Source organism: Balaenoptera physalus (genome assembly GCF_965194825.1).
Source record: "Balaenoptera physalus genome assembly, chromosome: 7".
NCBI lineage: Eukaryota > Metazoa > Chordata > Mammalia > Artiodactyla > Balaenopteridae > Balaenoptera > Balaenoptera physalus.
The window spans coordinates 121,714,284-121,742,186 of record NC_138886.1 but is presented as its reverse complement, the minus strand read 5'-3'; the positions used below and the strand labels follow the sequence as shown (position 1 = coordinate 121,742,186).

Here is a 27,903-nt window from a genome sequence, read left to right as displayed (position 1 = left end):
CTTTTCAGGCATATCCTTCTTGTCTCATAATAGATTTCTGCAGAGTCTCTTTTCAAACTCCAACTTTAGCAGTTATTGTAAGATGATGGTTAAGTACTCTTTAAAAGAGCATTTATACTTGGACCATTTTTTTCCCTTGAGCTTTCATCATGCTTTACCAATGCCTGTTGAACTTTGTTCCTCTGAGGTGCCCAAAGGCACACCCAATACGTTTACCAGCCCTTCAAAGTCTGTATACTTAATTCTTTAAATGGTTCCTTAAAAAAAATAAATAAGCAAAAGCTCCAATGGCACTTGCAAAATACAACACTGGGTCCTCTGATGGGCTGGCACATGGCAGTCGCTGCAGCTTTGTTTATGCCCAGGACAAGCTGGGCGTCTCTTCAATTAATCATGAACTGCATAATTGACGTCTCACACCTTGGGCTGCTCTTAATCTCCAGCTATAAAGTGAAGGATAGGTTACTCCTGAGGTCTGGTTCACTTGGAAACCCTTTCAAAGCCTATCCAGCGGTTCCACAGCTGGGGCAAATCAAAGCGTGACACAGACCGGGAGTTGCGGTGACCAACCCACAGCTCTGCTGGCTTTCCCGTTCCCCAGCCGGGCTCCAGTGAGCTCCCCAGTGGCTGGTCAGCTCCAAGCCCGTGGGGCTGAGGATACAGTGGCTTTCTGTGAATGTAATTAAAACATACCTCTGCCAGCTGCCTGTGGTATTGGCGAATGTTTTCCTAAGAAAGGCCGTTCCCGGCTTTATCTGCCTGCTGTGGTTTGCGGCCCTCGCAGCTCTTTCCTGGATGGCTGAGCTCTGATGTCATGCGCGCACTCAGCCTTGCGGGTTTGGGGGGCTCCCCCTGGGCGCCCCGGGTAGCGGCTGGTCCACTCCAGCACATTCCACTGCCTGGAGACCAAAGCCACCACATGATTTGCGGTCGGGGTGATTTGGGGCTGGTTGGAGATGATTTAAAAGGAAGGTTATAGGCACATGAAGTGTAGGGTAAAGAAAATATATTTTACTACTTTATTGAGACCACATGGCTCCAACTTGCACTTTTTATTTAACGTGGAAATTGTTGGCCGAACTGGCTCACGGGATTTTCCCCATTTTTGCTTTTTTATTGCTTAGAGCAAAAAGAGCTATACTCTCTATTTCTTGTAGGCTTGACCTCAGCATTATTCCTGAAATTTGAAACATTCTTCATGCTTTAGAAAACAGGGAAAATGGGACTTGTCTGCTGTGCTCTTGAAGGGCCAAAGACTGTTGTTGGAGAAGAGGCTCAGCTGTCTCCGGTGTGAAGGGGCGCACCCCCGTGTCAAGTGTAGGGAGGCGTCAGCTAGGAAAGGGGCAGGTCCGGGCAGCGCCCAGGGACCGGAGGGCTAGCCTGTCAGCAGCTGCAGGATGTGTGCGTCTCCTGCTGATCGCGAGGGGGGGTGCTGGCCCACCTCCTGAGAGCTCACCACGCCCTGTGGTCAGCGACGGGTTAGAGGAGCATGGTCGACCTTTTCAAGGCACCAGCAGTGATGGCAGGGCTCGGAGCCCTTCGTGGTCCACACGTCACCCCTGAGACTCGGCTGCCATCTTCTGCCTCTCTGTGGCCGGCCACAGACTGGCAAGTCAACCACCTTTTACGGCTGAATGAGTCCCCAAATCTCTGTCCAGCGTGAACTTGGAGGCTCTGTTATCACTTCACCCACCACCCTCATCCTATTCCAGCGTTCAAGCTGTAGCTTAGTAGTCCACTAAAAGCTACCAAATAGCCATCTCCAGCATCCAGTCTGGGGCCATGAAACCAGTTAGAGAGGCCTGGGGAAAGCTCGCCTGTGGACGCGCCCGGTCCCTCGGCAGCTCTCAGCCCGAGGTCTGAGGGCCGTGACCGTGAGGTAGCGGAGGCCTGTGGTCCACCCAAGCCGGTCTGGATTCCCCCAGTTTGCGTCTGTGTACCCAGGGGTTTAAAAGAAAGCATGCGGAGATCAAATTAGTGTGGTTTATGAGAAAATCTCCTAACGAGAGAATTGGCAAAACGTCACGAAGGCAGCACTGTGTGATGGGAATTGAACAATACTGGTTCTACCACAGGGTGACCCTGAACAAGCCACTTCACCTCGCAGCGTATTGATAAAGCCCTTTGGAACATTTTCTCGTGTCCTTCGTGGATGTGCTGTCATCCGATAGTTAGGACAAGGCTCGGAAGCAGGGAGAGTAGGGGTGTCCTGTTTTCCCTGCTCCAGGTGACACAGTACGCGGCCAGTTGAGTCTGGCCTCAGACACGGAGCTTCTAATTTCAAATCCCATGTTCTTTCCATGGCAGAAAGTGGCCCCCATGATCCTTAACCTCCACGGACCTCACTCTCCTTGTTTGCAAAAATGAGACGTTTGGCCCAGAATACAATGGTCCATTCCAGCTGAAAAGTCTATGTCTGATGAATCACTGGCTGGAAGAGACTCTGAGAAATCGTTCAGTCATACTCCTTGCTTCCAGCAGGACTCTGTCTAAACTGTTCTGAAAAGAAAATGTCACCCTCCCCACCCCCGCTTTATTTTTTTTTTAACGTTCCCAGAGCAGGAGACTGTGAGAGTGCATTCTGGGGAGAGAAAGGAGAAAGAGGGACTGCGGCCTACTGTCGAGGCCCGGAAGCTGTGCATCTTCCCTCAGCAGACGGGAGTGTCCCGTCCTGGGATCCGCCTGTACAGCAGGACAGGAGAGTCGCTGACATGCTTTGTGCCTGGAAGGGAATTCGGTGGGGAGAGGTCAGAGGTGGTCACCTCGCCAAGAGGGAAAAAGAGCAGAGTGACTCAGGGACAGCCTTCAAGCTCATTATGGGCTCCCGGAGAGAGCCACGACTGCGCCTCAGGGCTCGTGGTCCCATTTGAAGACACGACAGCAGAGTCCTCTTCCTCCAGGGACTTCCCTGGTGGCGCAGTGGTTGAGAATCCGCCTGCCAGTGCAGGGGACGCGGGTTCGAGCCCTGGTCCGGGAAGATCCCACATGCCGCAGAGCAACTGAGCCCGTGAGCCACAACTACTGAGCCTGCGCTCTAGAGCCCGCGAGCCACAGCTACTGAGCCCGTGCGTCACAACTACGGAAGCCCGCGCACCCAGAGCCCGTGCTCCGCAACAGGAGATGCCGCCGTGGTTCCATTTAAAGGCGCAACAGAAGAGTCCTCTTCATCCAGTGAGTGTGACGGATGGAAAGTTGGGCTGCTCTCGTCCTCCCTTTGCTTGGGGGCAGAGGGGGCTGGGAGGACAGGCTTGTGCCTGAGACCTGCCCGGTGTGAGCCTCACCGTGCCCCCGCCTCCCAGCTCCAGGTAGAGGCTCTGGCCGCCTTCCCAGATAAGGGTCAGGGTTAGGGTTAGGGTCAGCCTTCAGACGAGTGACCAGTTCAGTCTCACATTCCAAGTTACTCAGCTCACTTGGTTGTCATTTGAAAACACGAATCTGTCTCGCATATTCTCCTTGTTTCTCTCCCGTGAAATAGAGGCTAGGAAAAAAGGAGGACCTTTGGAGCCAGGTGGCTGAGTGAGTGCCACAGCTCGGCAGCTCGCTAACTGATCTCCGTAAGGCGCCAGCTGTCCTGCTCGGCGTCTCCTCCCTGAAGCGGGGGAGTAAAGATCCCCCCCTCGACATGTAACGCTCCTGAGGGTCAGAGGGAGGAGCACTGGGGACCCCCTCTGAAAGCAGCCCAGGCTCAGGCCTTTTCTGTAAGCCACGAGTCACCGAGGTTTCTTCCTCTTCTGCCCTAGTTCCATCCCCAGGCCCACATCAGAACGACAGTAGTTCTTCCGTACTTGCTAGGTGTCAGGCACATAGTCATGTTTCATCCTCACACAAATAGCATGGAGTGGCTCTGTTACCCCCATTTTATTATGTGGAAATGATGTTCCAACAAGAATGAGCATCTTGCCTAGGATCACAGGCTAATAAGTAGCAGAGACAAAACAGAGACCCCGCTGGCCTAGAACTGTGCAAAGAACCGGGGCCTTTCCTACCGAGCAGACCCGTCCTCTTGCTTTCAGGCTGCAGCTGGCCTCCTGCAGCCCCTGGAGTGGGCTCGCCAGCTGCGACGTCTGCGTGGGATGCTCGGGCTTTGCTGGGTCCCCCTCTCCATCAGCTGCCCTGACCACAGCCCGCCCTGCCCCCTCCTCAGTCTGAGCTGGCTCCTTGGCCCCCCTGTGATCCATTCCACTTGGGCCTGCCCCCCCTTCTCCGCCTGCCCCCCAGAAGCACATGACCCCCTGCAGGGCCACGCAGCTCACTGTCTGGCCCAGGTCAGGCCCCCTCTCCCGCTGCACGGGTCCTGCCCTTGCTTCCTTGGAAGGAAACATTTAACGTGTTAAGTACAGCCAACGTGTTCCCCCTGAACCCACAGAGGGTGAATTTTGGGGGCTGAGGGGGACCCGGCAGGCCATCTGGACCATGACCTTTACTTTACAGATGTGGAAACTGAGGCCCAGAGAGGTTAACTGCTTGTCCCAAATCACAGCTCTGGGCCAGAGCTGGGGCTGATTCCAAATCCACTTGGTACTGTCTTTCCTTACAGTTCTCAAGGTGGTTTGAATCAACGTTTCATCACCTCCACCTGCCCAGGCTGGTGGGACCCCTGGGCCGGTGTTGGGCAGCTGTCTTTCCTCTGCCACAAGAGCCTGTGCAGACTCTGAACATACAGGACAGACGTTGTTTTCTTTTCCTTAACATACACCCTCCTGCCAAGCTCGCCTCAACAGGATGTGAAGAGCACCAGTCACTCTGGGCTCTCCTTCAGGGACCAGAGACTTAGGTCTCCCCTCAGCTCTCTACCTCTGGCTTAAGTAATACCAGAGCTCTCTGCTTTTTCTGAGTTCTGCTCTCCAACAATTGCATCATCTTTCTTTCTGTTTGTTGAACTGTGTCCAACGCTCCATGCCTCTCGAACTGTGAAGCCCAGAACTGGATGGAGGCGTCGCACAGGTGTGATAAACTGACCGTGACCTGACGCTGCTTCCACCTGGGCTGCGGGGGTGCGGCCACCTCTCACTGTAAGTGCCAGCCGGGCCTCGCTGGATCGTTTTGAGCCTATTACCCTCATTTGGCTGGACATGGCTCAGCCCGTGTTTGTGATAATAATCATTTCCCCATGGATCAGCCAGAGTTTTTCCTATTGAGCTGTTTTTTCCTATGTTCCTCACCATGTCTCCGATTCATCAGCTCATCTGGGACTCTAATCCTGCCCTTCCGCTTCTTAATGCTTAACCCCGGCTACTGTCCCAAAGAGCTTAGCACATTCAATGTCCCTGGAATTCACCCACGTGGGAGCAGACCCCCGAGACTGCCAGCCCCTCAAAGCACTTCTCCCTGGTGACTCCAGGATTTGAAAGCGTGGATCAATCTCCCAACACGGGGCCCTCAAACCGACCATCGGCCAGAGGGGAAAGTGCTGGATGAGGTAAGAGCCTGTTGGAGAGCCTTCCAGGAGACCTGTAGCCAAGGGCTGTCCCCGTGGTCCATTCAGAGACAGGCGACCGAAACCCAGAGCTGTCTTAGCTCCAGGGCTGGGAGTCTCCAAGATTTCGCTTGGGCTCAGAAACACGATAATTACACGCCTTCGCATTGATAGATTGCACTTTGATATCCATCCGCGAAAACAACCCTTGGGAAGAAACGCATTGTCCCCACTTTACAGATGAAGAACTAAGGCTCCGTGAGGTCCAGTGACTTCCAAGGTCACACAGCCATGCTTAGAACTCGAGCTTCCTGCTTTATACATCAATGGTTTAAAACCTTAGAATTCCTAAAATCCCATCCGTGGGCCGTGGGGTTGCTCGCCAGAAATACAGATTCCAAGGCCCTGGCTCCAAATCACGTTGATCCATGAAGCCCGAGGGAAGCCTTGGAATCTGCATTTGCACGAGCAGCCCCGAGGCTCCCGAGGTGTCAGCAGACCAGACTTGAAGAAACTCTCGGAATTTAAACTATACTTTCTAGAACAGACTCTTTAAATACGGACGTCCGCCTCTGCCCTACGACAAAGCGGGCACACAAAAACCGGCCGCGGGCGTCCCGTCATCCAGGCGCCCTGCCCCCTGGACCGTGACTGCGGCTTCCAGACCAGCCGCCCAGCCCTGGCTCCATCCTGCGTTTGCCCCTTCACTTTGCCTGTTGGACTCCTGTCTCGAAGACCCTGCCTCGGATCCCCACTCAGCTCTTGGGGAAGCTCTGGCCCCGGATTCTGTCCGTCTCTGCAGCTCCAGGTCCGAAAACCAATCTCCCGGAAGCCTTTCCAGATGGAGCCACGTGGCTGACCTGGACTCTAGGTCACGAGAGGGCATCTGATGACTCTCCGTCCAGCAGGTTCCTCTGGGGACCCTCCAGTCCCGTGCACCCCAGCCGGACATCACTTACAGACCTCTCTGAGGGAAAGGTCCCAGCCAACTCCCTCAAAAGAGACATCCTGGGTCCTGCAGTCCTGCCACTCAGAAAGCTCACAGCCCCTTGTTCTTTGAAAACCTGGTGACTCCAGTGGACCAGCGGGTGACCAGGCAGTGCGGCTGGCATCCGTCAGGCACCCACAGCACGCCAGGCACTGCGCTGGCTCCTTTCCGTGACGTGCGTCTATGGCCCTTCACGGGTAAGAAGCACGTCCAGGCGGTTACAGCTGGGGCCCGTTTCCCCATCTCAGGGCCCTTGGAGATTCTCTGCTCACTGGATTACAAGTGCTGGCCCTGCCACCTATGAGTCACTGAAGGCTTGCGGGTTCACCAAGTCTGCGAGATTCCTGCCTAAATTATTGTATGCATGGTTTTTTAATAAATTTATTTTATTTTTGGCTGCGTTGGGTCTTCGTCGCTGCATGTGGTCTTCCTGTAGTTGCGGTGAGCGGGGGCTACTCTTCGTTGCGGTGCACGGGCTTCTCACTGCGGCGGCTTCTCTTGTTGCGGAGCACGGGCTCTAGAGCACAGACTCAGCACTTGTGGCTCGCAGGCTCAGTAGTTGTGGTTCGCAGGCTCTAGAGCACAGGCTCAGTAGTTGTGGTGCACGGGCTCAGTAGTTGTGGCCCGTGGGCTCTAGAGTGCAGGCTCAGTAGTTGGGGCGCACGGGTTTAGTTGCTCTGCAGCATGTGGGATCTTCCCGGACCAGGGCTCGAACCCGTGTCCCCCGCATTGGCAGGTGGATTCTTAACCACTGCGCCACCAGGGAAGCCCCTTTTATGCTTGTTTAACTGAGGAAGTGCAGCCTTGAAGAAAAGAGTTTCTGGGGTCAAAGCAGATTCATAGCTTGGCTGACCGTTTCTGTGGGACCCAGTGGCCTCCCAGGCTTGGGGGGCGGCGTGTTCCACACGCTGTCCCTTTCGTACTCCTGTTCCTCCACAACAGGCTGACTCTTCCGGTGCTTCTTAAGAAACATCCAGATTGTGATAGTGACACAGGAAATAATAAGATGCTTTGACAATCAAGGGTGCAATGAGAAGACACCATTCCCCCTCCCCCCATACCCCGCACTTTGGTCCCGGCTATCTTGTGACACCCAGAAGGGAAATTTCCAAACATAAGCCTCCTGAGTGATTGTCAGGTGTGTATGTTGCCTTATCATGAGCAGATGTGAGAGCTCGTTGAGGAGACAGCAAAGTATTTGGGGGCTGCAGGGAGAGGGGTGTTTGGAACTTGGTGGAGCCCTGCCTTAGAGCCTTGGAATATTATCCGTATGTGAAAGCTGAAGTTTTGCTGAAATAAGCAGTTCCCTTTTATGCTATGACTTGGCTAGCTACAGAAGATTACTTGTTAAAGGATCTCAGAGCATTATGGCAGAGTTCGCCGTCCTATCCTTAATTAGGTCAAATTAAACTAAAAAGGAAACGCAGTCTGGTTTGCTAACCACAGGGAAAGTATTGCTTTCTGGGTAGAGTTCATACCCAGATTGTCTGACTTGAGGATAATGCACAGGAAACAATTTGGGTTTTTTTTTTCTTTCTTTCTTTCTTTTGGTTTTGATAAGCTACCAGGAACTTGCAGCCCAGAAACTAGCGTTTGTGGTGTTAGCGGTGATCGTGGCACACTGGCCAGAGCATTCCTGTTCAAGCCGTTGCTCTGTGTATCCTAAGGCGTGTGCACAGCAGGCCGGGTCCGGTTTCCGGTGCACACGTGCTGGTTATTATTACAACGTGGGGATCTCCTGAGCCAGGCATCAAGGCACCCGGCGCGCCCTGCCAGGGCACTTTGAAACTCTATCTGCTGTAAAAGCAAAGTTTCCCTCCACGAATGAGCACGTTTAAGAAAGCAGACTGGTTAGGAGTCGGAGGGAGCAGAGTGGCAGCTCAGGGGAAGGCCCGTGTGCAGGTGGGGTGATCTCATGGAGACGGGGAGGGGAAGCAGAGTTTCCATTGGAGTTTCTCCTGAAGATCTTCACCTTCGTGACCGCAGCCTTCACTAAGGTCTGATTGGCAGCCTCTGTACGTGTGTTTTCTCCCTCAGTCTAATACTCCCGTGACAGAGGTACTGTTGTTATCCCCAGTTTGCACATGAGGGACCAAAGCTCAGAACTTGCCTGAGTTCCTGGAGGGAAGGACAGAGCCGGGGTTCTCGCCTGACCCAGAACCCACTGTCTGAGGCCATTCTGCTTTCAAAAGCACTGGGAGCCTCCAGAGAGGGCAGTGGTTACGTGATGACTGCCATTTGCTTCAGGTGGCAGCCAGGAGCTCTTTGGATGTCGGCGTCCTTTAAGCCTTGGTGGAGCGCTGAGTCTGTGCTGGTGTTTAGACAGGGGCGTCCTCGAATCCTCTCCACGAACAAATCAAGTAGGCTCTGGGGTCCCTGCTTTCCTGGTGCGTCGCCTCCTGTCTGCTCCCATCACCCAGCACGGCCTCTGTGGCCATGGGGGTGACTTGTCCTCTGTTTGGCCGTGGTGCATGAGAAGGGCTAGAGAAAAGCCGTTGCTGGTGCAGGACGGGACGCAGCAGCGCGAGCCCTGATGTGCCTCTGGTGCTGGACGCCCTCGCTTATGGTCACCCTTCGTCTCCTCCAGAGCTCACCTTTGTCTCAGAGGTAGTATTTCCTTCCACTCGATGAGGAGTGTCACCCGCAGATTCAGGAAAGTAGCATATGCACTCGAAGTGGACAGATTTCCGCTCTCCTGGGGACTGTCCCACCAAACATCACTACTCAGATTCCCGAGCCTCGGGGCCCCGAGGTGCCCTGCGCCGTGAAGTGGGAGCAGTCGCACCCGCCTCTGGCTGTCCCTGCAGAGAGGGAGCGAGGGGACAGCACAGCCCCGGACTCACGGTCAGCCCTGCCCTTTCACTGTCCTCTGCGTCCCTCCTCTCAGCCCCCGCCCTGGTCTCTGCATCAGTAAGTTGAGCTTAACGTACAGACACAATATGGAGTCTGTGTCCTGAGCTGTACCGTCCACAGCGTGGCTCACGGGGGAGGGGCAGTGTGGACCAGTGGTCAAGTGTTTGATCCCTTTCAGCAAACCGATGGGGGTGAAATCCCCGCTCAGCCACTCCCTGTGTGACGGGGGTGCGAAACCAAACCCCTGGGCCTCAGTTTCCTCTTCTTTAAAATGGGCCTGACGGTCGTCCTTCTCTCCTGGTGTTCGGGAGAGCCTCGTGAGTTACGTGGGATAAACACTTAGAGAACACCTGGCAGGGTGAGCGCTCCTGAAGTGTGAGGGGCCGTTATTATCACTAATCGTCATCATCTGTTATCTTTGTGGCCTCTTGGAAGCCTGTAAAAGAGCAGGTCGTGGTGAGCTATGCAGAGAAGCCGAGAAGCAGATTCTCTCGGTGTGGACGGGGCAGCTCCCCGGGCCGGGAGGGCGGGTGCTGACCACGGGCCTGTTAGCGCCGTCCCCCGCCCCGCCCAGGCGGGGGAACACTTGGGAAACCCTGACAGTCAGCTCTTGGGGGAGGAAAATGGCGCTAAGCAAAGACAAGGAATTATGAACTAGGAGGTGACCCCACAAGGACACCGAGCACCGGGTGTTACTTGCTGTCCTAAGAGGACACGGGACAGGCAAGTCCATCACCAGGGGACGGGGGGGGTCTGGGCTGCGCTCCAGGGACGGGGCATGTGGCTTCACCTCAGCAGACCCCGGCCATCCATGCCCTCTTCCTGGCTCGTCCACGTAGACGACAGAGGATGGGGAGGCCGGGGTCCCAGGCCAGACGCCAGGCCTGCGTAGCCCGGGGCTCCCTGCAGAGAGCTGGGGGGTGGGCCTGAGCCAGAGCCCTGACCGTGAGCCCTTTGGTGCCAGGGGGGCCACCGCTGTCCACCTCCGCGCAGGACTCAGCAGGTGTGGTGCCCGGGCCTCGACGAGCGTGACAGAGACAGCGGCCCATCGGCCCCTACACAGACCTTTACCACCCACCCCTGGAACATTCCTCTCTCCAGAACCATCCTGACCCCATGACGAGATCTACTTAGAGGGGGGTCCAGGCATCCCTTGTGAAATGGTGGACACGGCCTTCCAAGGATGAATCCAGACCTGGCCCTCTGCCACCATGGTGCTGAAGGCCTCTGCTTTCCCCTTGATATCAGTGGCATAAGATTAATGTCCAGAGTTCCAAGCAGTGATTCTAGAAACAGCCACAAAATCAATAGTGTCTTAGCCATGAGGCTTACATTACAAAGTCTCAGGAGGTGAGGATAATGTGTGCGTGAGTCTCATCATTCGAGAATATAGCACTCCGTGACATGTAACGTGTATTTATACTTTTCTGGTAACAGTACAATTTATTGTAAAAATACAGATAACTTCTGCACATAGTGGTGTAAACATGATAGGGTCTCATTCCTCAAAACTACTAAAAAAAAAAAATGAAGGTATTTAGGTTAAGAGCACATAAAAGAATACTTACGCATAAAATATTATGAAAAGATAGTCTGCTTCTCAATTTACATAGCAAAAATAGTGTGGGAAAGAAAAAACTGGAAAGCCCACCACTCAAGAATGTGTGGTGTCACTTATTTCTTGAGGACCCTCCTTTCTTCAGCCAGCTCAGAGGTGCTCCGCTGATCATCAGATATAAAAGGAAATGAACATTGCAGTAGCCTTTTTTTTTTTTTTAAATAAATTTATTTATTTATTTTTGGCTGCAGTTGGGTCTTTGTTGCTGTGTGCAGGCTTTCTGTAGTTGCGGCGAGCAGGGGCTACTCTTTGTTGCGGTGCGTGGGCTTCTCATTGCGGTGGCTTCTCTTGTTGTGGAGCACGGGCTCTAGGCGTGCGGGCTCAGTAGTTGTGGCACGTGGGCTCAGTAGTTGTGGCTCGCGGACTTAGTTGCTCCACGGCATGTGGGATCTTCCTGGACCAGGGATTGAACCCATGTCCCCTGCATTGGCAGGCAGATTCTTAACTATTGTGCCACCAGGGAAGCCCTACAGTCGCCTTTTAAAAAATTTTTATTTTACACTGAAGTACAGTTGATTAACAGTGTTGTATTAGTTTCAGGCATATAGCAAAGTGATTTTTTCCGATTGCTGAAAATACTACAAAATAAATGAATTTGATGTGCAAATTCAACAGTGATTGAAAAACATCATTCATTCTAAAAATTATTCTTCCTAACCCTTTAGGAAATGTGTGCTCTCGAGATATTCTTAAAGCCCAAAAATGTTTTGAAATATAGAAAGTACATAGAGGTGAGAGAAATAATTCTCTAATCTTCTTACCAGGAATATTTGCAAGATGATTACATAATCAAAACAGTTTCTCAGACCTTCTGGGAGAAAATTCCTTTTAGCTGGAATTATATCTTACAGGTTAATTGAGCAGCAGATTTTTTTTTTTTTAATTTTTATTTGTTTATTTATTTATGGCTTGTGTTGGGTCTTCGTTTCTGTGCGAGGGCTTTCTCTAGTTGCGGCAAGCGGGGGCCACTCTTCATCACGGTGCGCGGGCCTCTCACTATCGTGGCCTCTCTTGTTGCGGAGTACAGGCTCCAGACGCGCAGGCTCAGTAGTTGTGGCTCACGGGCCCAGTTGCTCCGTGGCATGTGGGATCCCCCCAGACCAGGGCTCGAACCCGTGTCCCCTGCATTGGCAGGCAGATTCTCAACCACTGCGCCACCAGGGAAGCCCCAGCAGATTTTTTGTTTGTTTGTTTTTTGTTTCGACATTTAAAAAAATTGTTTTATATTGGAGTATAGCTGATTAACAATATTGTATTTGTTTCAGGTGTACAGCAAAGTGATTTGGTTATACATACACATGTATCTATTCTTTTTCAAATTATTTTCCCATTTAAGTTATTACAGAGTATTGACTATAGGTCCCTGTGCTGTACAGGAGGTCCTTGTTGGTTATCTATTGTAAACATAGTAGTGTGTGCATGTCATTCCCAAACTCCCCATCTATCCCTCCCCCCCACCCTTTCACCCTTGTAACTGTAAGTTCGTTCTCTAAGTCTGTGAGTCTGTTTTGTAAATAAGTTTGTTTGTATCATTTTTAATTAGATTCCATATATGAGTGATTTCATATGATATTTGTCTTTGTCTCTCTGACTTACTTCACTGAGTATGATCATCTCCAGGTCCATCCATGTTGCTGCAGATGGTATTATTTCATTCTTTTTTATGGCTGAGGAGTATTCCATTGTATATATATATATACCACATTTTTTTTATCCATTCCTCTGTCGATAGACATTTAGGTTGTTCCATGTCTTGGCTATTGTAGCTAGTGCTGCAGTGAACATTGGGGTGCATGTGTCTTTCTGAATTATGGTTTTCTCTGGGTATATGCCCAGGAGTGGGATTGCTGGGTCATATGGTAGTTCTATTTTTAGTTTTTTAAGGAACCTCCAGACTGTTCTCCACAGTGACTGTATCAATTTACATTCCCACCAACAGTGCAAGAGGGTTCCCTTCTCTCCACACCCTCTCCAGCATTTATTGTTTGTAGACTTTTTTTAAAAAATAAATTTATTTATTTATTTATTTTGGCTGCGTTGGGTCTTCGTTGCTGCACGCAGGCTTTCTCTAGTTGCGGCGAGCGGGGGCTGCTCTTCATTGCAGTGCGCGGCTCCTCATTGCAGTGGCTTCTCTTGTTGTGGAGCATGGGCTCTAGGTGCGCCGGCTTCAGTAGTTGTGGCACGAGGGCTCAGTAGTTGTGGCTCGCGGGCTCTAGAGCGTAGGCTCAGTAGTTGTGGTGCATGGGCTTAGTTGCTCCGCGGCATGTGGGATCTTCCCGGACCAGGGCTCGAACCCACGTCCCCTGCATTGGCAGGCGGATTCTTAACCACTGCGCCACCAGGGAAGCCCTGTTTGTAGACTTTTTGATGATGCCCATTCTGACTGGTGTGAGGTGATACCTCATTGTAGTTTTGATTTGCATTTCTCTAATAATTAGCAATGTTGAGCATCTTTTCACGTGTGTCTTGGCCATCTGTATGTCTTCTTTGGAGAAATGTCTGTTTAGGTCTTCTGCGCATTTTTTTGCAGTAGCCTTTTAGAGCCATAAGAGGTCCTGGAAAAGGGTAAAGCTTAGAATTAAAATGTTTCCTTGGATACTTAGTTAAGTTCTTCAGAAAGGTCTGGCTGACTGTGTCGACTACAGTGCAGACGAGACTCTCTGGATCACTTTTTCCAGTGGAATATATTTATTCATTCGTTTTTCTTCAGAATGCAGGACTAATTATTCAAATTTTACAGAAAAAGATGTGTTTAAGGCTGCTAGGAAGACAAATCGAAACAGTAGATTCCAACAACAATAAGAAACCTTGAGGGAGAAGGGCTCTTGAACAGGTTGGGGGGTGGCGTATGTGCACCTAAAAGTACTTGCCAAAAAGCCCCGCAGGCCTGCGGGACGTAACCAGTCTCTTCTGTGCACCCCTTTGGGAAACAACTCCCTCCCGTGAACTGAATTGCACATTTTCCTTATTTATCCAAACTCTACGCTTAGAACAAGGCTGCTGCATTTTGCTTTTTCCCTTCCCTGTTTCAATCCACTCAGACTGCTCTCTGGGGTTGCAGCAACTTCCAACGGTGATGTGACATGCACTGTCTCCTTTCTTCTGGTTTGTCTGCTTCCTATAAAGAGCTAATATGCTCCAGAGAGTTCCAGAATCACTTCTCACTGGGCAGTCCCATAAGCTACTTTTCTTCTCTCACCCACCAGAGCCTCCGACATTCCAGACAAAGGAGAACACTGAGCGGTTTGCAGGGGCTGCTGGAGAAATGCTCCTAATTCAGTAACAGCAGCTTCAGTTTTGAGATCTGTCCATATTCATTAGAAACAGCTATTTTACAGCTTGAGAGAGAAAAATCAGAACCCTGTGGCAGAAGAGAGGGAGAACATGGGCCCTTGCACTGTAGAGATAGACTCGAATTCTCTGTTAAGTCATACGTGAAAGCTTCTTGGTCCTGATGGGTATAAATTAATAGAAGAGGATGCTCTCAGGAAACAAGGTGTAAATTCTGTTTGCCTAGAAAGTGAGAGATTTGCCAGTTAGTCCTAATACGTCCAAGGAGGGGAATTACTAGAGAATGTCTTGGGGAATTCCCTGGCGGTCCAGTGGTTAGGACACCACCTGTCACTGTGGTGGCCCGGGTTCCATCCCTGGTCGGGAAACTAGGATCCCATAAGCTGTACAGCGCTGCCAAAAAAAAAAGAAAGAAAGAATCAGTAGAGAATCTCTTGGCGTGAATACTTTTGCATCAAGCATCTGCTTTCAGAGTCCCCTCACAAATGCTCCTTCTAGGTGCTGATACCTCTCTTCCTACGCAAACTTGATGAAAAGCGCCATTTGCACTGTTGTAGCTGGAAGCAACCTCACTAGTCCACAGCTACCTTCCTAACGTACCTACAGTCGCGTGGCCCTGTCTGGAAACTTCATTTAGCCTGTGTGCTTGCAGCTCCTCGCCCCCACGCTACCCCCTGGAGGAAAGCTGTGTGTGAGCAGGGCCTCGGCACCTCACAGCCGGGCCTGTGTTTGCTCCAGGGTGAGCTGTTGCGTCCTCCCAGCTAGACCGTCACGATCCAGCCCAGGTCCCTGTGACCTCTGCAGGCATCACTCCATGGTTAAAAGGCATCCTGTTCTTGGGACATTGACTCAGCAGAGCCAAGAATTTTCCTGTAAACTATTGCTTGGTCGTTAAGGAAACACAACAGAATTCAACCCTAACGTGCCACATTCCACAGATGCTCATTTCTGAGGCACTTGGTATTTTCACCCACTCTCGGAAGCAAGAGGAGAGAATCCCCTGGCTGGTGTGAATTTTTTTAGCATCTCTTTGCATCACGAGATCCAGTCTCAGGACCGTCTACTTAAGTGTATAGGACAATATGCTAATATTTGTTTTCTTTAATCAAGTCTCTTTAATTCTTACTGGGACCATGTTTTTAGAAAGCACGCAGTGGCCCTCCTAGCAGTGGGAAGTTTCACAGACAGATAAAGAATAAAGGCAAATATTTCTAGCACATTAGGATATAAGCCGGGTGTAGGTAGCTGACATAGAGGACGTGCATTCAGTTGTGTTCACCCAGAGTCAGAGACTTTTCTTAATTTGCCTCCTGTGCCCCGATGATGGATGGTTCCCTTAGCTTTTGTCAGAAGTTGTATCAGCTGGCTAGCCTTTTTCGAGTACAGTGCATCCAGCCTCATACCAAAGGTTAGACATGCATTACCTTGTTTAAGCCTGCTAACAACCTTACGAGGTAGGGACAAATAGAATACGGGTCAGAGACCACAAGAAGTTGACAAAATGATAATGCAGGTCCTTTAACAGGACATCATTGTCCTAAAAAGTATAGATTTCCTTTTCAGTTTTTAAAATGCTGTATAGATTGGATATTCTAATAGTGCCATGTTTTTTTTTTCTTTAGGTTCCTTTTTGTACATTTTTAATAAGCTTAATGTGTATAAGGAATATTTGCTTCTGGTTAAAAAATAATCATACAGGAAGCTCCCCAATGAAAAGTGAAAAGTCCTCTGTCTTTGCTCAGCCTCAGTCCCTCCGCTCAGTATAACCGAAAAGCTACAAGTTTCTTGTCTGACCCCCCAGAAGTCTAGTCCCCTTCTCTACTCTTATGGTTTTACTGGACAATGCACTTTTTAAAAAAAAAATAAATTTATTTATTTTTGGCTGTGTTGGGTCTTCGTTGCTGCACTCGGGCTTTCTCTAGTTGCGGTGAGCAGGGGCTACTCTTCGTTGCGGTGCGCAGGCTTCTCATTGCGGCAGCTTCTCTTGTTGCAGAGCATGGGCTCTAGGCGCTCAGGCTTCAGTAGTTGTGGCACGTGGGCTCAGTAGTTGTGGCGCACGGGCTTAGCTGCTCCACGGCTGGACGAGGCACTTTTGACAGCTTCATCTAACAGGATTTTTAAAGTCTGCATTGTGTGGCATGCCAAAATCGAACGGCCATTTCCTCTCTCAAGGACATTTGAGGCAAGATGAGTGTTTTCCTAATACTTAAAAAATGCTAAAACACACATCTATGTACACATACGTTTCATGTGTCCTGTGCCCTCGTGTGAACCTAACTTCCCAGAAATGAAGCCACTGGGTCAGATGCCTGGGTATCTAAATGCTAGTGTTTGCCAAATTCTCTTCTTAAAAGGTTACACCAGTTCCTCGTCCCATATTAGTTACAGTCATTTTCAATGCATAAGAGTGTTAGCTTATATTTTTATCATTTCCTTTTAGATGCTCAAACAGCTCCCAAGCGGGAAACTCCTGCCCCTGGCCTCCTCCACCTCCCCCCAAGAATCCTGCACACCCTACACGCATCATATAACAACACTTCCTGACTATCCCTTTCTGTCCTCCTTCACTTGAAGTGTGTGCATTCTGATGATGTTATTTGCTAAATATATAAATGTACTTACAAACGGCTTTCCAAAGATGAAGTGTTACAGTCCCAACTTTGGAAAACCGGATTCTGTCCCCCAGGAAGTGCGGGGGAGGCCTTCTCGGGATCATGATTTAACCTAGCTAATTACAATTCAGAGATTGATGCAAGAAGGCATAGAGTTCAAGAGTGAGGTCAATTTTTCCTGAAGTTAGGAATAAATCTGTGAATTCTGGTCTTATGAACCGCTGAAGAATTACTGTGCAGGGGTCAATAAATCACGTGCAAAGCTGTGTGAGAAACGTTCCATCTCCTCAGCATATTAGTTACAATTTCGTTTTTAGGCTCCAGAGTGTTGGGCAAACTCATTCTTTTAACTTTGCAGCGATCGACCTGGCAACAGATTTAACATTTTCTTTAAATGTCTAAGTTTAACTCTTTAGTCACTGGCCAAAAACCTCTTTCTAATCCTACCAGAATTTGAGAGCTATTAAATACTTTAGTTCTTAGTCACTTGGAAATCATAATGATGCTTTACAGGAAGAAGAGGGCGGGGAGAGGGAGGAATTTCTACTCCTCAGTGGCAGGGGGGTCAGTTCAAAAAGTGAGAGGTCGTGATGTTGAGTGTCTGCCTATTACGCATGTTGAGCACAAATACACATTTTGCATTGTATTCAGGAGAGTTACTTTTGAACAAAAGTGAAAATTTAAAGATGAGTGATTCTGCGCAATGCCCTAAAGGGCTGGTTTTCCTTTAGTTTTGTTGTTTTCCCTCAGCACTGAGAATGGACAACACATGACAGGGCAGAGGCAGGTGGGAACCTCTGCACAGAAGCTGGAAGGCTGGGGGGTTGCAATGCTGAGGGGGGGATGGAGCTTGTGAACACACACACGTGCACGCACACACACACACTCACACACTTCTGCAGAGAATACAGACACCTCTGCTGGTGGTCGAATCCCAAGCAGAAGTCGGGATTTTTCTTTCCTTTTTGGGTGGTGTGATTCTTCTCCAAGAAGAGTGTTGGAAAAATAAGAATGACATAAAAAATGGGGGTGGGGGGAAGTGTAGGATATTCAGAAAACCGTCCAAGTACATTTGCAAAATAAATTTCATGAAAGTTATTCTTTAGTTAAATGACAAACATTTGTATGTCTCTTCAGAGCTCTCAAATGCACTTTTGAAAAATTAAATGGCACCTTGTTGGATTTGAATTTGAGCATGTGATTTCCTAACAAACATGTTTAAAGTCTATGAAACAAGGCTAAAACATGGACCTCAGCAAAAGAAAATGGAAACTTTAGTACACATCAAATGAATAAGGAATATGACTAAATTTCGAAAGCCTTTCTTTTAGAGGAAATACTCTAAAATTGACCCAGGTTTTTGTACAAAGTGTGAAATCGTTTGTTAAAAGATATTGTGTGATACAAACTGTTTAGAAACGAGGAAACATTGTAGCATTCTGTGTGCTGAGTATAAGTTCCATTTAACAGTTAATGCATCCCTAATAAACCTTCCTAATTAAAAAGCCCCCAGAAAGTTCGTTACCTCGATTAAATTAGACTAATCTCATCAATGCATCATAGTTAAGAGGATTGCGCCTTTCTTTTTTTTTTTTTTGAATTTTATTTATTTTTTTCTACAGCAGGTTCTTATTAGTTCAGTATTCAACGCAGCAGGCTTAGATATTTTGTCCCACTTTAATTCATCAGCTGCTGTCCTTTGCTAACAGAAAGGCTAGAGCCCGAGGTGTCCTAGTCTCCCAACCAATTATCTATCCAGTTCTTGGATCCTCTCTACAAGACCCCTGCCACCTGTTCCTCCACCTTCAGTAGATCTCGTGACAAGGAACTCAGTAGCTCATTTCTATCTGTTTCAGCTCTGGGTGTAGGGAATCATTTTAGCCATAAGAAACCTCAGGGAACTTTTTTAGATCCTTCAAAATTGATCTGACCTAGTACACGGGCAAGTGTTTTTAAGCCTAGATTCATATAACCTGGAAAAACTGGACCAACAAAACATTAAGATCAGAGGGAGACTGATAATTCTTAGCAAAGGAATTGAGAAAAGGCATGAGTGTGAAACAGCATTCATGTGTAGCTCGGACTCTGCACCTTTGTGCAGAGCAGAGTAAACTCTTATCTCCCCAACGCTGATGAATTGCCAGAATGATAGGTAGTGAGGAAAGGCTTTCTCACAAGTTACACAGACTTGAAAGGACAGAGTGAGCTACTGGTCACTCTTCCTCGTCCCAGGCGATTCTTAGGAGCCCCAAAGAGGGGCGGTCGAGGCGGAGGTCATATGCTCTGGACGTCCCCAGACACATATTGGGCTCTGGGAATCAGAACCCTCCACAAGACACATTTCGAGTATATTGTTCTTTTCCTGCACAGCACACACGTGGAGGCCTTATCAGTAGTGACATTTTTAAAATGCAAAAAGCACATATTTTTATTTGCTATGCAAGCAGAGTAACTGTTACCGTTTTCTGTAACTAGTAAATGCCGCACGCTAAAGGCTTGCCCCTTGCCCCGCCGCACGAGGGTTTCAGAGTTTTTTGTCTTGTTTTGTCTTATGCCAAGTCTTCAAGTACCTCTGAAGTTCGCAAGCTGTGTGTTGTGTGACCACAGTAGCTTCGGGGCGTGCAGAATATAAGCTCTAAATAATGGAATGCAGGTGGGGGTCAGAAAGGAAAGCTTTCTCATCATGGAAGTCTATACATTTTTCAAAGAAAAGGGTTTAAGTCTGCATCTGATTGTAACATTAATTTTAACACTTTTTAGAAATGTAGCCTGTTGGGATGAAATACCGGCTGTGGGTAATTTGCTCTGAAAAGCCCACTGCAGTGGAACCTGCCACTTTGTTCGTTGTTCAAACAGCCAAATAAAACGAGGTGCGGTCGGCCCGCGCGCTCACACCCGCGGCCCCTCCCACCCTGGTGCAGGTTGTCCGGGCTCGGAGCAGGGCCGGTGGCTGTCCCGGAAAATGGCTCAGTTTTCTGCATGTGCAAAAATCTGTATTCGCTCCAGGTTGTTGGGAGGAAGGGGACAGCTGCTGCTGCGGAGCACCTGTGTGGCTGGAGTCAGACAGGTAACTGCAGACAGCGTTTCCAGGGTGTGTGAGGCTCTTCCCGGAGCTTGATTCCAGGCGTGAGCCAGACCTTGAATCCAGGGGTGTGTGTGTGGGGGGTTGTGGCCGTGTGTGGTTGTGTGTGTGGTTGTGGCCGTGTGTGTGATTGTGTGTATGGTTATGTGTGTGTGTGGTTGTGTGTGTGTGTGTGTGTGTGGTTGTGTGTATGGTTGTGTGTGTGTTTGTGTATGTGTGTTTGTGTGTGGTTTGTGTGTGTGTGTTTGCGTGTTTGTGTGTATGGTTGTGTGTGTGTGTATGTGTGGTTGTGTGTGGTTTGTGTGGTTGTGGTTGTGGCTGTATGTGTGTGTGTGGTTGTGTGTGTGTTTGTGTATGTGTGGTTGTGTGTGGTTTGTGTGTGTGTGTTTGTGTGTGGTTGTGGCTGTATGTGTGTGTGGTTGTGTGTGGTTTGTGTGTGTGTGTGTGGTTGTGTGTGGTGAAGTGTGTGTGTGTGGTTGTGTGTGTGGTTGTGTGTATGTGTGTGGTTGTGTGTGTGTGGCTGTGTGTACTGCACGTGTGGAAGGCACCCCGTGTCTAGTTGCCGCTGACGGGAGCAGACCCCCTGCCAGCAGTGAGCTCCCTTCCACCCCTGACCCCTCTGTGATCGAATAGTCTCCTTGGAAAGCTGGCGTCTGCACGCGTGGCTGGAAGGCACACAGAGTGGGCTCAAGGGACAGCGTTGGGATGGGGTGGCTTTGCCGGGGGTCCCCTGGGAGAAACTTGCCTTGGAGCCCCATGTGTGCACAGGGTCCCTGAGCGGGCCGGCATGCACATGAACTTCACACACGCTCGCTCTGCTTTCCACGTGTCTGTGGTTCCTCAGCGACCGCGTCAGCCTCACGGAGGCTCGGGAGGCTGGGCTAGTGGGGTTCAAGGTACGGGAGGTCCTGAGCCCCCAGCCTCTGCTGAGGAGCCGCCTGCCCGGGGCTGCCTCTCTTTCCCCGCGCGGCTGTAGCTCCCTGGGATTGAGACGGGAGACAGAGAAGGAAGCACTTTCCACCCTGAAAGGTGCAGCTTTTCCAGCAGGGGGTGCCCCTGCATCTTCTGCCCCTCAGCACCATCAAGGCCGGAAACCGGGGGCCACCTCACACACTGGGAAGAGTGGGAGGTGAGGTCTCCTGGACCTTGACTTTGCGGAGGGATGTTCGCCTGCCGAGGGGAAAGCCGTCTTCAGTGTCGTTGCTTGTCAGACGCAAACAGTGAACTCTGGGGCTTTGCAGGAGTCGGAACAGAACTGTTCTGTGTGTGTTGCCACCATCTGTGGAGTCGAGGAAGCAGGAGGGCCCGCTGCCCCGTCCCTGCCTTCATTTCAGTCCCTTTGGGATTTCCTAATTCCGAGGCAATCATTGTATGGAATGGACGAGTTCCAGAAGCACAGAAGACTGTGTTTCTAATAAACCACCTCCCACTTTATCCCCTTTGGAGTGCAGCCCGAGCTACAACAATAGCTAATGATTACATGCTGTACCTGCAGCAACAAAGTAGCTGAAATTGCACCTCTGCTGTCTGGTGAAGCCATCTCCCCCAGGCTCCCAGGCTTGGAAGGTTTGGAAACATCCAGCACGTTTTCATCATGCAGGTAGCTTTGAAGCGACTTGTCAGGTCAAGCTGACTGAGTTTTGTGCTTGCATAGATGATCGGTGAGGATGAACCTACCCTTTAACCTGGGAATTTGTGAATGAGCGACAGGAGGGCTGGGGACCTGTCTCCCCTCGTGTCCCGTGAGACTTGCTTTTGTCCACCCATGGGAATGAATCACATTTACAGAGTCAAAATAGCCGCGAAAGCCCGAGTCACACTTTCACGTTGCTCTGGCAGTGAAGTCTACACTGCTTTGCCGGCCACAGTCCCTGTGTGCTCCTGTCACTTCACTCAGAAATGCCCTGGCTTGGACATTATGTTGTATGGTCACCCTGAGCATTTTCCAAAGGCAGGGAGAACCCAGTAACTTCATGTGCCATGGCAAAATGGCAGCTTGTCAGAAAAAAAGGGGAAAGAAAATCCTTAGAGTTAATAGTCAGGGATAGTTGGGAGGTTAGCAATCAGCATTTCACATTGACTCCTAAGAAAATGATACTTAAACATAGCCTGTTAAATCCAGCATGGCAAATATGTCTCGATTCAGGTGCCAAGTCTAGCCAACTGGGAGTGGCTGCCCAGAGAGGGACTCAACCCATTCTGGGGCTGGTGGAAAAAGAGGCATCTCACTGATGCCATCATGGGCACTGGAAGAGGCAGTCGTAAAAGGTAGGCAGGTATCAGATGTCACTGTCGTAGGGTTAGATGGGATCTGAGTGATGATTCTACCCGGTGTGTGTCCGCATCACGCTAAGTCTTCAACCTCATCCTCAAGGCACGTGTTCTGTGGTCCAGTAGGATTGAGAGTGATGCCTGCCATCTTTCTGTCTTGGAAATTCAGTGCACATTGGCACACAGTGCTAAAAAGTTCTATAGTAAAGACAGATGTTTAACATTGTTTCCCTGGTGTTCCATAAACCTATAGGCCGCAGAACCCTTTTTCAACGGTATCTGCCCACTGGCTGCAGAACTACTTTCTAGGGACACATTGGAGGAAACGCGGGTCTAGTTCATGCCTCACAAACAAGGAAGCTCAGCCCCAAAGAGAGAAGGACTGGGTCTTGTTCAGCTGGGCTAGTCTGTGGAACCAGGCAGAACCAGAACGAGACTGCGGACTCCCAGCCCTAATCCGCTAACTACCTTCTCAGTGTGGAACCGATTAGAAGCAGCCTGAGGTTTTTTTTAACAGCTTCTGGCAGCACACGGACTTGGTGTAAATTCCACTTGCCTATTTGTACAGTTGTGTGTTAGGGACAGTGATGAAATATTTGCCTGCTCACAGTGTCCAGACGTGAGGCGACCTCTCACGGTCAGAACAAAACAAGGTCAAATTAGTTTTGAAGTTTCATTTTATCTGGGCTACTTGATCCCCCGCTGCCACCCCGCATCTTTTATCTTCCTGTCTTGGGAGATAAAGTGATGATTAGAGATTTGAATTGTTAGACGTGAGTCTGGTTTCAGTTCAAAATCTATTTTATCATTTCCTGGGCTTTGAATTTCAAAACATCAATCTATTTATTGGTCTCTTTTGGACCATAAGGTTAAAGTACATCTGTTGTCCACACTGATTTAGCTGTTGGCCCTCAAGCTAAGCGGTCATGAAATTATAGCCGTAGTAGATTTAGCCAAGGAATAACTTCACTTTGGTCTGCCTATAAATCCACTCGACAGAATAAACATGGTGTGTCTTGTGGTTCATGGGAACACATGTAAAGAATTAAGAAATCTTTGGTGACAAGACAAAAACTGCTCCATAAAAATTAATTGGTGCTTAATTGAGGATGCGTGAAGTGGGATACTGGCAGACGGCCTGCCTGTGAGCGTAGGCATGAGCGGGGTTCATGTTGGGCAGAGGTTGCCAGTTTCATGTTGGTGATTTTCCAGCTCAGGGCAGAAAGCTGCCCTTCCTTTGGGAGAAAGGGCACCTGGAAAACGGAACCATTGCTGAACCACTCCTGTCCCTGGTGTTTTCTCTACCCTTTATTTCCGTTATATTAGCATTAAAGAAGCCGGTTTCTTCCTTTTCTCCAAGCACACGCTTGCGTGAAGCCATGTGGCTGCTTGCGCTTTGGAGAAGGGACCGCTGTGGGCTGGATTTGCCTTTGTGCGATCACCACTGACACCCTCTGAAGATGACTTCTGAGAAGTACGAATCAGTGGAGAAGCAAAGCAGAAAGCTTTGAATGTAACTCGGTTTCCCCATGAGCGTAAGGAAACTGCCTTATAGGAGAGAATGAAAACTCAACTGTATTTAAAGGCTTTCATTTCATAAGGCCTCCTTGTTTCAGTTAACTGACTTCGGAGATTTACCATTTTCCTTAGCAACGTTGGAGAATATTAGCCATGCTCCACTGATGAAGCTTTGTAAGTTTTCTAAGTCAGATTTGTTCGTTTTAAAAGCCACATGTTTAAAATACAGGGTGCAGAAAATTTCCATGACACATCGTTGTGGTACAGAAAAATAAGGACACCAAAAGAAGCTGTGAGTCCTAAAATATATATTTCCTTTTAAGTGAAAGTACTAGAATAGATATTACTCGTCAGCTTGGAAGCCGAGTGGTGCTATATGTGGTTTTTTAACATAAACTATCCATCTCCCATGCTGGGAAGTATAAACTCTACTTTGCCAGTGGATTTGTTAGTTCCTCTCATTTAGCAGTTGAATTTATTGTCATAAAAACCAACACTCTTCCCCTGTCTTGGAAAACCAGAGCGTTCTGAGCTTGCCCAGACGTGTATCCCAGCTCCAGTACGCAGTTCTCAGCCTGGCTGCCAGGTGCCAGGGGTCAGAAGGGCAGGAAACAAGGAAAGCCGCATTGTAAACTCTAAAATTGTCTTACACTGTCTAAAATGGAAACCGCTGGTGGTCTCCAAAGACAGCCGCTTGCTCAGAAGCAGCTGCAATGCCCCTGATTTTACTTATTCTCCTGACCCCTCTCCATCCCAACTGAAGAGTTCCCAGGCCTGCAGTCGAATGCAGGCGTTCTCCTCCAACATCGGACTCAGACCGAGCCAGCCATTACATTTAACCTCACCTTGAAATGTAGAAAGTGAACAGTTAAATAGGAAACTTTTCTGTGTAAAACACCTTCTTGAATTTCAATCCTACCACATCCTGCTGGTGCCATAATAGGAACCTTGAATTTCTGGCACTGTCTCATGTTTTAGGCTGGAATGTTTGAAAAAAATCCTGAGGAAAAAAAGACAGGCAACAAAAAGCAATATACATGTATATGTATATTAAAAGGTTGTTGATTTCAAAATCCAGCACAGAATAATATAAAGAAATATGCCATCTTATAGAGCTTTAAATACTACAGTCCTTTTTTTTCTACGTGTTATAATCCTTTATGAATAAAAAGGAAAAATTCAAGACTCACGAAGTCCATCAACATTATCCTGTCTCTAATAAATTGATTTCAACCTAAGTATTCTATCCGTAACAAGCTGAATCTGTAAGCTGGAGGCTGTAACCAATCTTTAAAGATTTTTGAAGCAGTACCTGCTTCCATGTGGTAGGAAAACCTAATTTCATTAGATGACCTGATGTCTATAATTGGGATTTCTTCTCCGTTTTCCCTACTACTAGTCTCATGAGATGAAAAACCCGGTTTATCTGCCATCTGTACCCTGGTCAGTCCCTGGGTTGGAATTTAAGTGCAGTAAGCCCCTTGATGGATGAATAAATGATTGCTTGATGAGTGAATGGATGAATGAATGAGACTGCATCTCCTAACCCGTTTACATTTTATTTCTAACTAATGCAGGGTTATTTTCATACCCCATTTAGTGGCCTCAGAATCTGACAACCGGTCTCAACTGGCTTGCTGTGACGCGAGCATCTCTTAATTCTTTTCACTGGGGATTTACCGGGCACACCGATGGGCAAGGTTTGCTTCTCAGCTGCTGTCGAGTGGCAATTACATAGCAGCTCAGTGGCTCCACAGAGATTAGAGGAAGAAGCAGGAAACTGTGTTACAGCCTGTTTCTATCCATAGTAAAAAGCTCCGTGAAAGGTGAAACTACAAGTATTGAGGAAAAGGAAGTGTGCAGGTTGTCTGGATTTAATCGTCCGTGTTCTGTAGATAAATGGGAGCTGCCTGTATCTTCAGTACAATGACAACTACTTCACAAGGTTGTTGGAAGGTAAAACGAGGCCATATTTGCAAAGCACATAGCGTATAATAGGCATTTAATAAGTATTCGTTCTCCTTCCCTTCATTTGAATCAAATAAGCCCTTACGAACTATCACTGTTCCCAAACGTTGTATCACCTCCTCATCCTAACTGTGAGATTGTATTATATGTTTTTACCATCTTATAGTAACAGAAGTATGACAGAAAGCTGAAATTTATCCGAGGTACAGGATGGGTACATAGATGTCTGGATTTGATTTTCTATATGTTTTTACCATCTTATAGTAACAGAAGTATGACAGAAAGCTGAAATTTATCCGAGGTACAGGATGGGTACATAGATGTCTGGATTTGATTTTCTATATGTTTTTACCATCTTATAGTAACAGAAGTATGACAGAAAGCTGAAATTTATCCGAGGTACAGGATGGGTACATAGATGTCTGGATTTGATTTTCTATATGTTTTTACCATCTTATAGTAACAGAAGTATGACAGAAAGCTGAAATTTATCCGAGGTACAGGATGGGTACATAGATGCCTGGATTTGATTTTCTATATGTTTTTACCATCTTATAGTAACAGAAGTATGACAGAAAGCTGAAATTTATCCGAGGTACAGGATGGGTACATAGATGTCTGGATTTGATTTTCTACTGTGCTTGTCCAGTGTCCTGGCCACTAAATAAATGGCTTCCAGGTATTAGAAATGGGATGAAAACATGTCCACGTGCCCTTCAGCGGAATTCTACCCGAGTAGGCTCTGTCTTAGCACAGGACATGTCTCCACACGGCTGCATCTCAACCAAGGTCTCTTTCCACTCTCACCTTGTAATAACTAGAAGCAGCTTTCAGGATCTGGAGGGAAGTGAAATGTGTTTCCTAGGAGACCAAGGTGAGGATGGCAGTGTGTTCCATTACAGACTTGTGCTTCGGTTGCTGTGTAGCCTGCCACTCCGAGGCACTCGGTTCCACTAGCTGAAGACATTCTGATCTGTTAATGACGTCTGCCTCGGGATGGGGGGGTGGCAGAGTGTCACACCCGTGCCGTGCCTTCCCCACACCTGGGCTGCGTTGATTTTGCGTGTTTACGTTGTAGCTTGTCTTAAGCCGCGCTAGCAATAAGAATTTAATGGAGGATAAATTGCAGGTCAAAACTGAATCAACAGCCCTGACTCTTACCTCTTCTTTAAAGAATACTAAGTGTTTTGAGTCCTTTGCCAGGAAGCTGATGGAAATGTTAAGAAATTTAATGAAATAAAGTGACTGTAGCTCATCTGCTACCTCGTGGTGTCCAGACTTCAAACCTTCAGGATTTCTTAGGTCAGATAAGAAGGCCATGTGTCTTTGATCAGCTACAGAAGAGTGGAGAAGACTGGTTTCCTCCTCTGACATATGCGTGGAGTTGATGATTTTGAGTTTCATGCTGTGCCTTGTAAATGCACTTCAGTTCGAGTAGGTGAGAGCAGATCAGCTTCCCTCTGTGGGCATCTTCAGGCAGAAATGACCAGATACGACTTTGGGAATTAAAAAAAACATGAAAAAAAACCCCAGCCAACTGAGCATCTACAGAATGCAAGGCATATTACTTTAGAGGCAGTTGAGTCCAGATCCTCACCCCTGAGGACAGAAACGACCATAGGTGTTATTTAAACGATTTATCTGTTCCAGCCTGTCTTCATTTGTAAGCTTATTCTTCTCTGATGAGTTCAGTGTATGAAAAAGCAGGTGTTGTCATGATTCAGGTGTGGTGAGGCTGACAGATCAGGAGGAGATGCCTCTGAAACGCTTTTATTACTCACAGGCCCCAGAGCAGGAAGCTCCCTGCGCCATGGGGTGGGGGAGGACAGGGGGTCCCCAGGGTGGGTCAGGAGGCAGAGCGGAAGGGGAGGGGGGCCTTCACTGTGTCCCTGCAGGAAGGGTTGCTGGGTGGGGCAGGGGGAGGCCCCGGGGCTGCTCTGAATGGGGCCATCAGCTCTGGACTCGGGGCTGTCCTGGTTGTCACCGCCTGGCTCTGGGCGTTGGAGCAGGTGGACAGTGGCCCGAGTGGGAGGGCCTGCAGGCGGGGATGGGCTCTGGGTTGGTGAGTCTCACTGGAAAGGAGCCGGAAGGTGTCACTTACCGTCTCCAGGAACCGGCAGCCCTGGGAGGGGCCATGTCTCCAGGGTCAGCCAGGCCAGGACGTCAAAGCGTCAGAAACACAGACGGTTAAAGACCTGGCAAGTAGGTGCCGTGTGAAGACGCGGGGCTGGAGCTCACAGCCCTGGGGAGCTGCGTGAGCACGGCCATGAGGCCGGGCCCCGCCGA

At 48.8% G+C, this 27,903-nt stretch overlaps 1 protein-coding gene across 6 annotated transcripts in view; it reads left to right on the top strand.

Moving 5' to 3' along the window:
- PALLD (palladin, cytoskeletal associated protein) overlaps positions 1–27,903 on the top strand; it is a 378,549-nt gene that overhangs the window by 127,180 nt on the left and 223,466 nt on the right. The window contains exon 1 of one of the 6 annotated variants that reach the window (XM_082468822.1): positions 6,573–6,601. The exons of the other annotated variants lie outside the window; for them this stretch is intronic. Coding sequence (XP_082324948.1) covers positions 6,588–6,601 — 14 coding nt within the window. The 5' untranslated portion in view covers positions 6,573–6,587. Of the gene's footprint in view, positions 1–6,572; positions 6,602–27,903 lie in introns of those variants that run through there. 6 annotated transcript variants of the gene reach the window in all.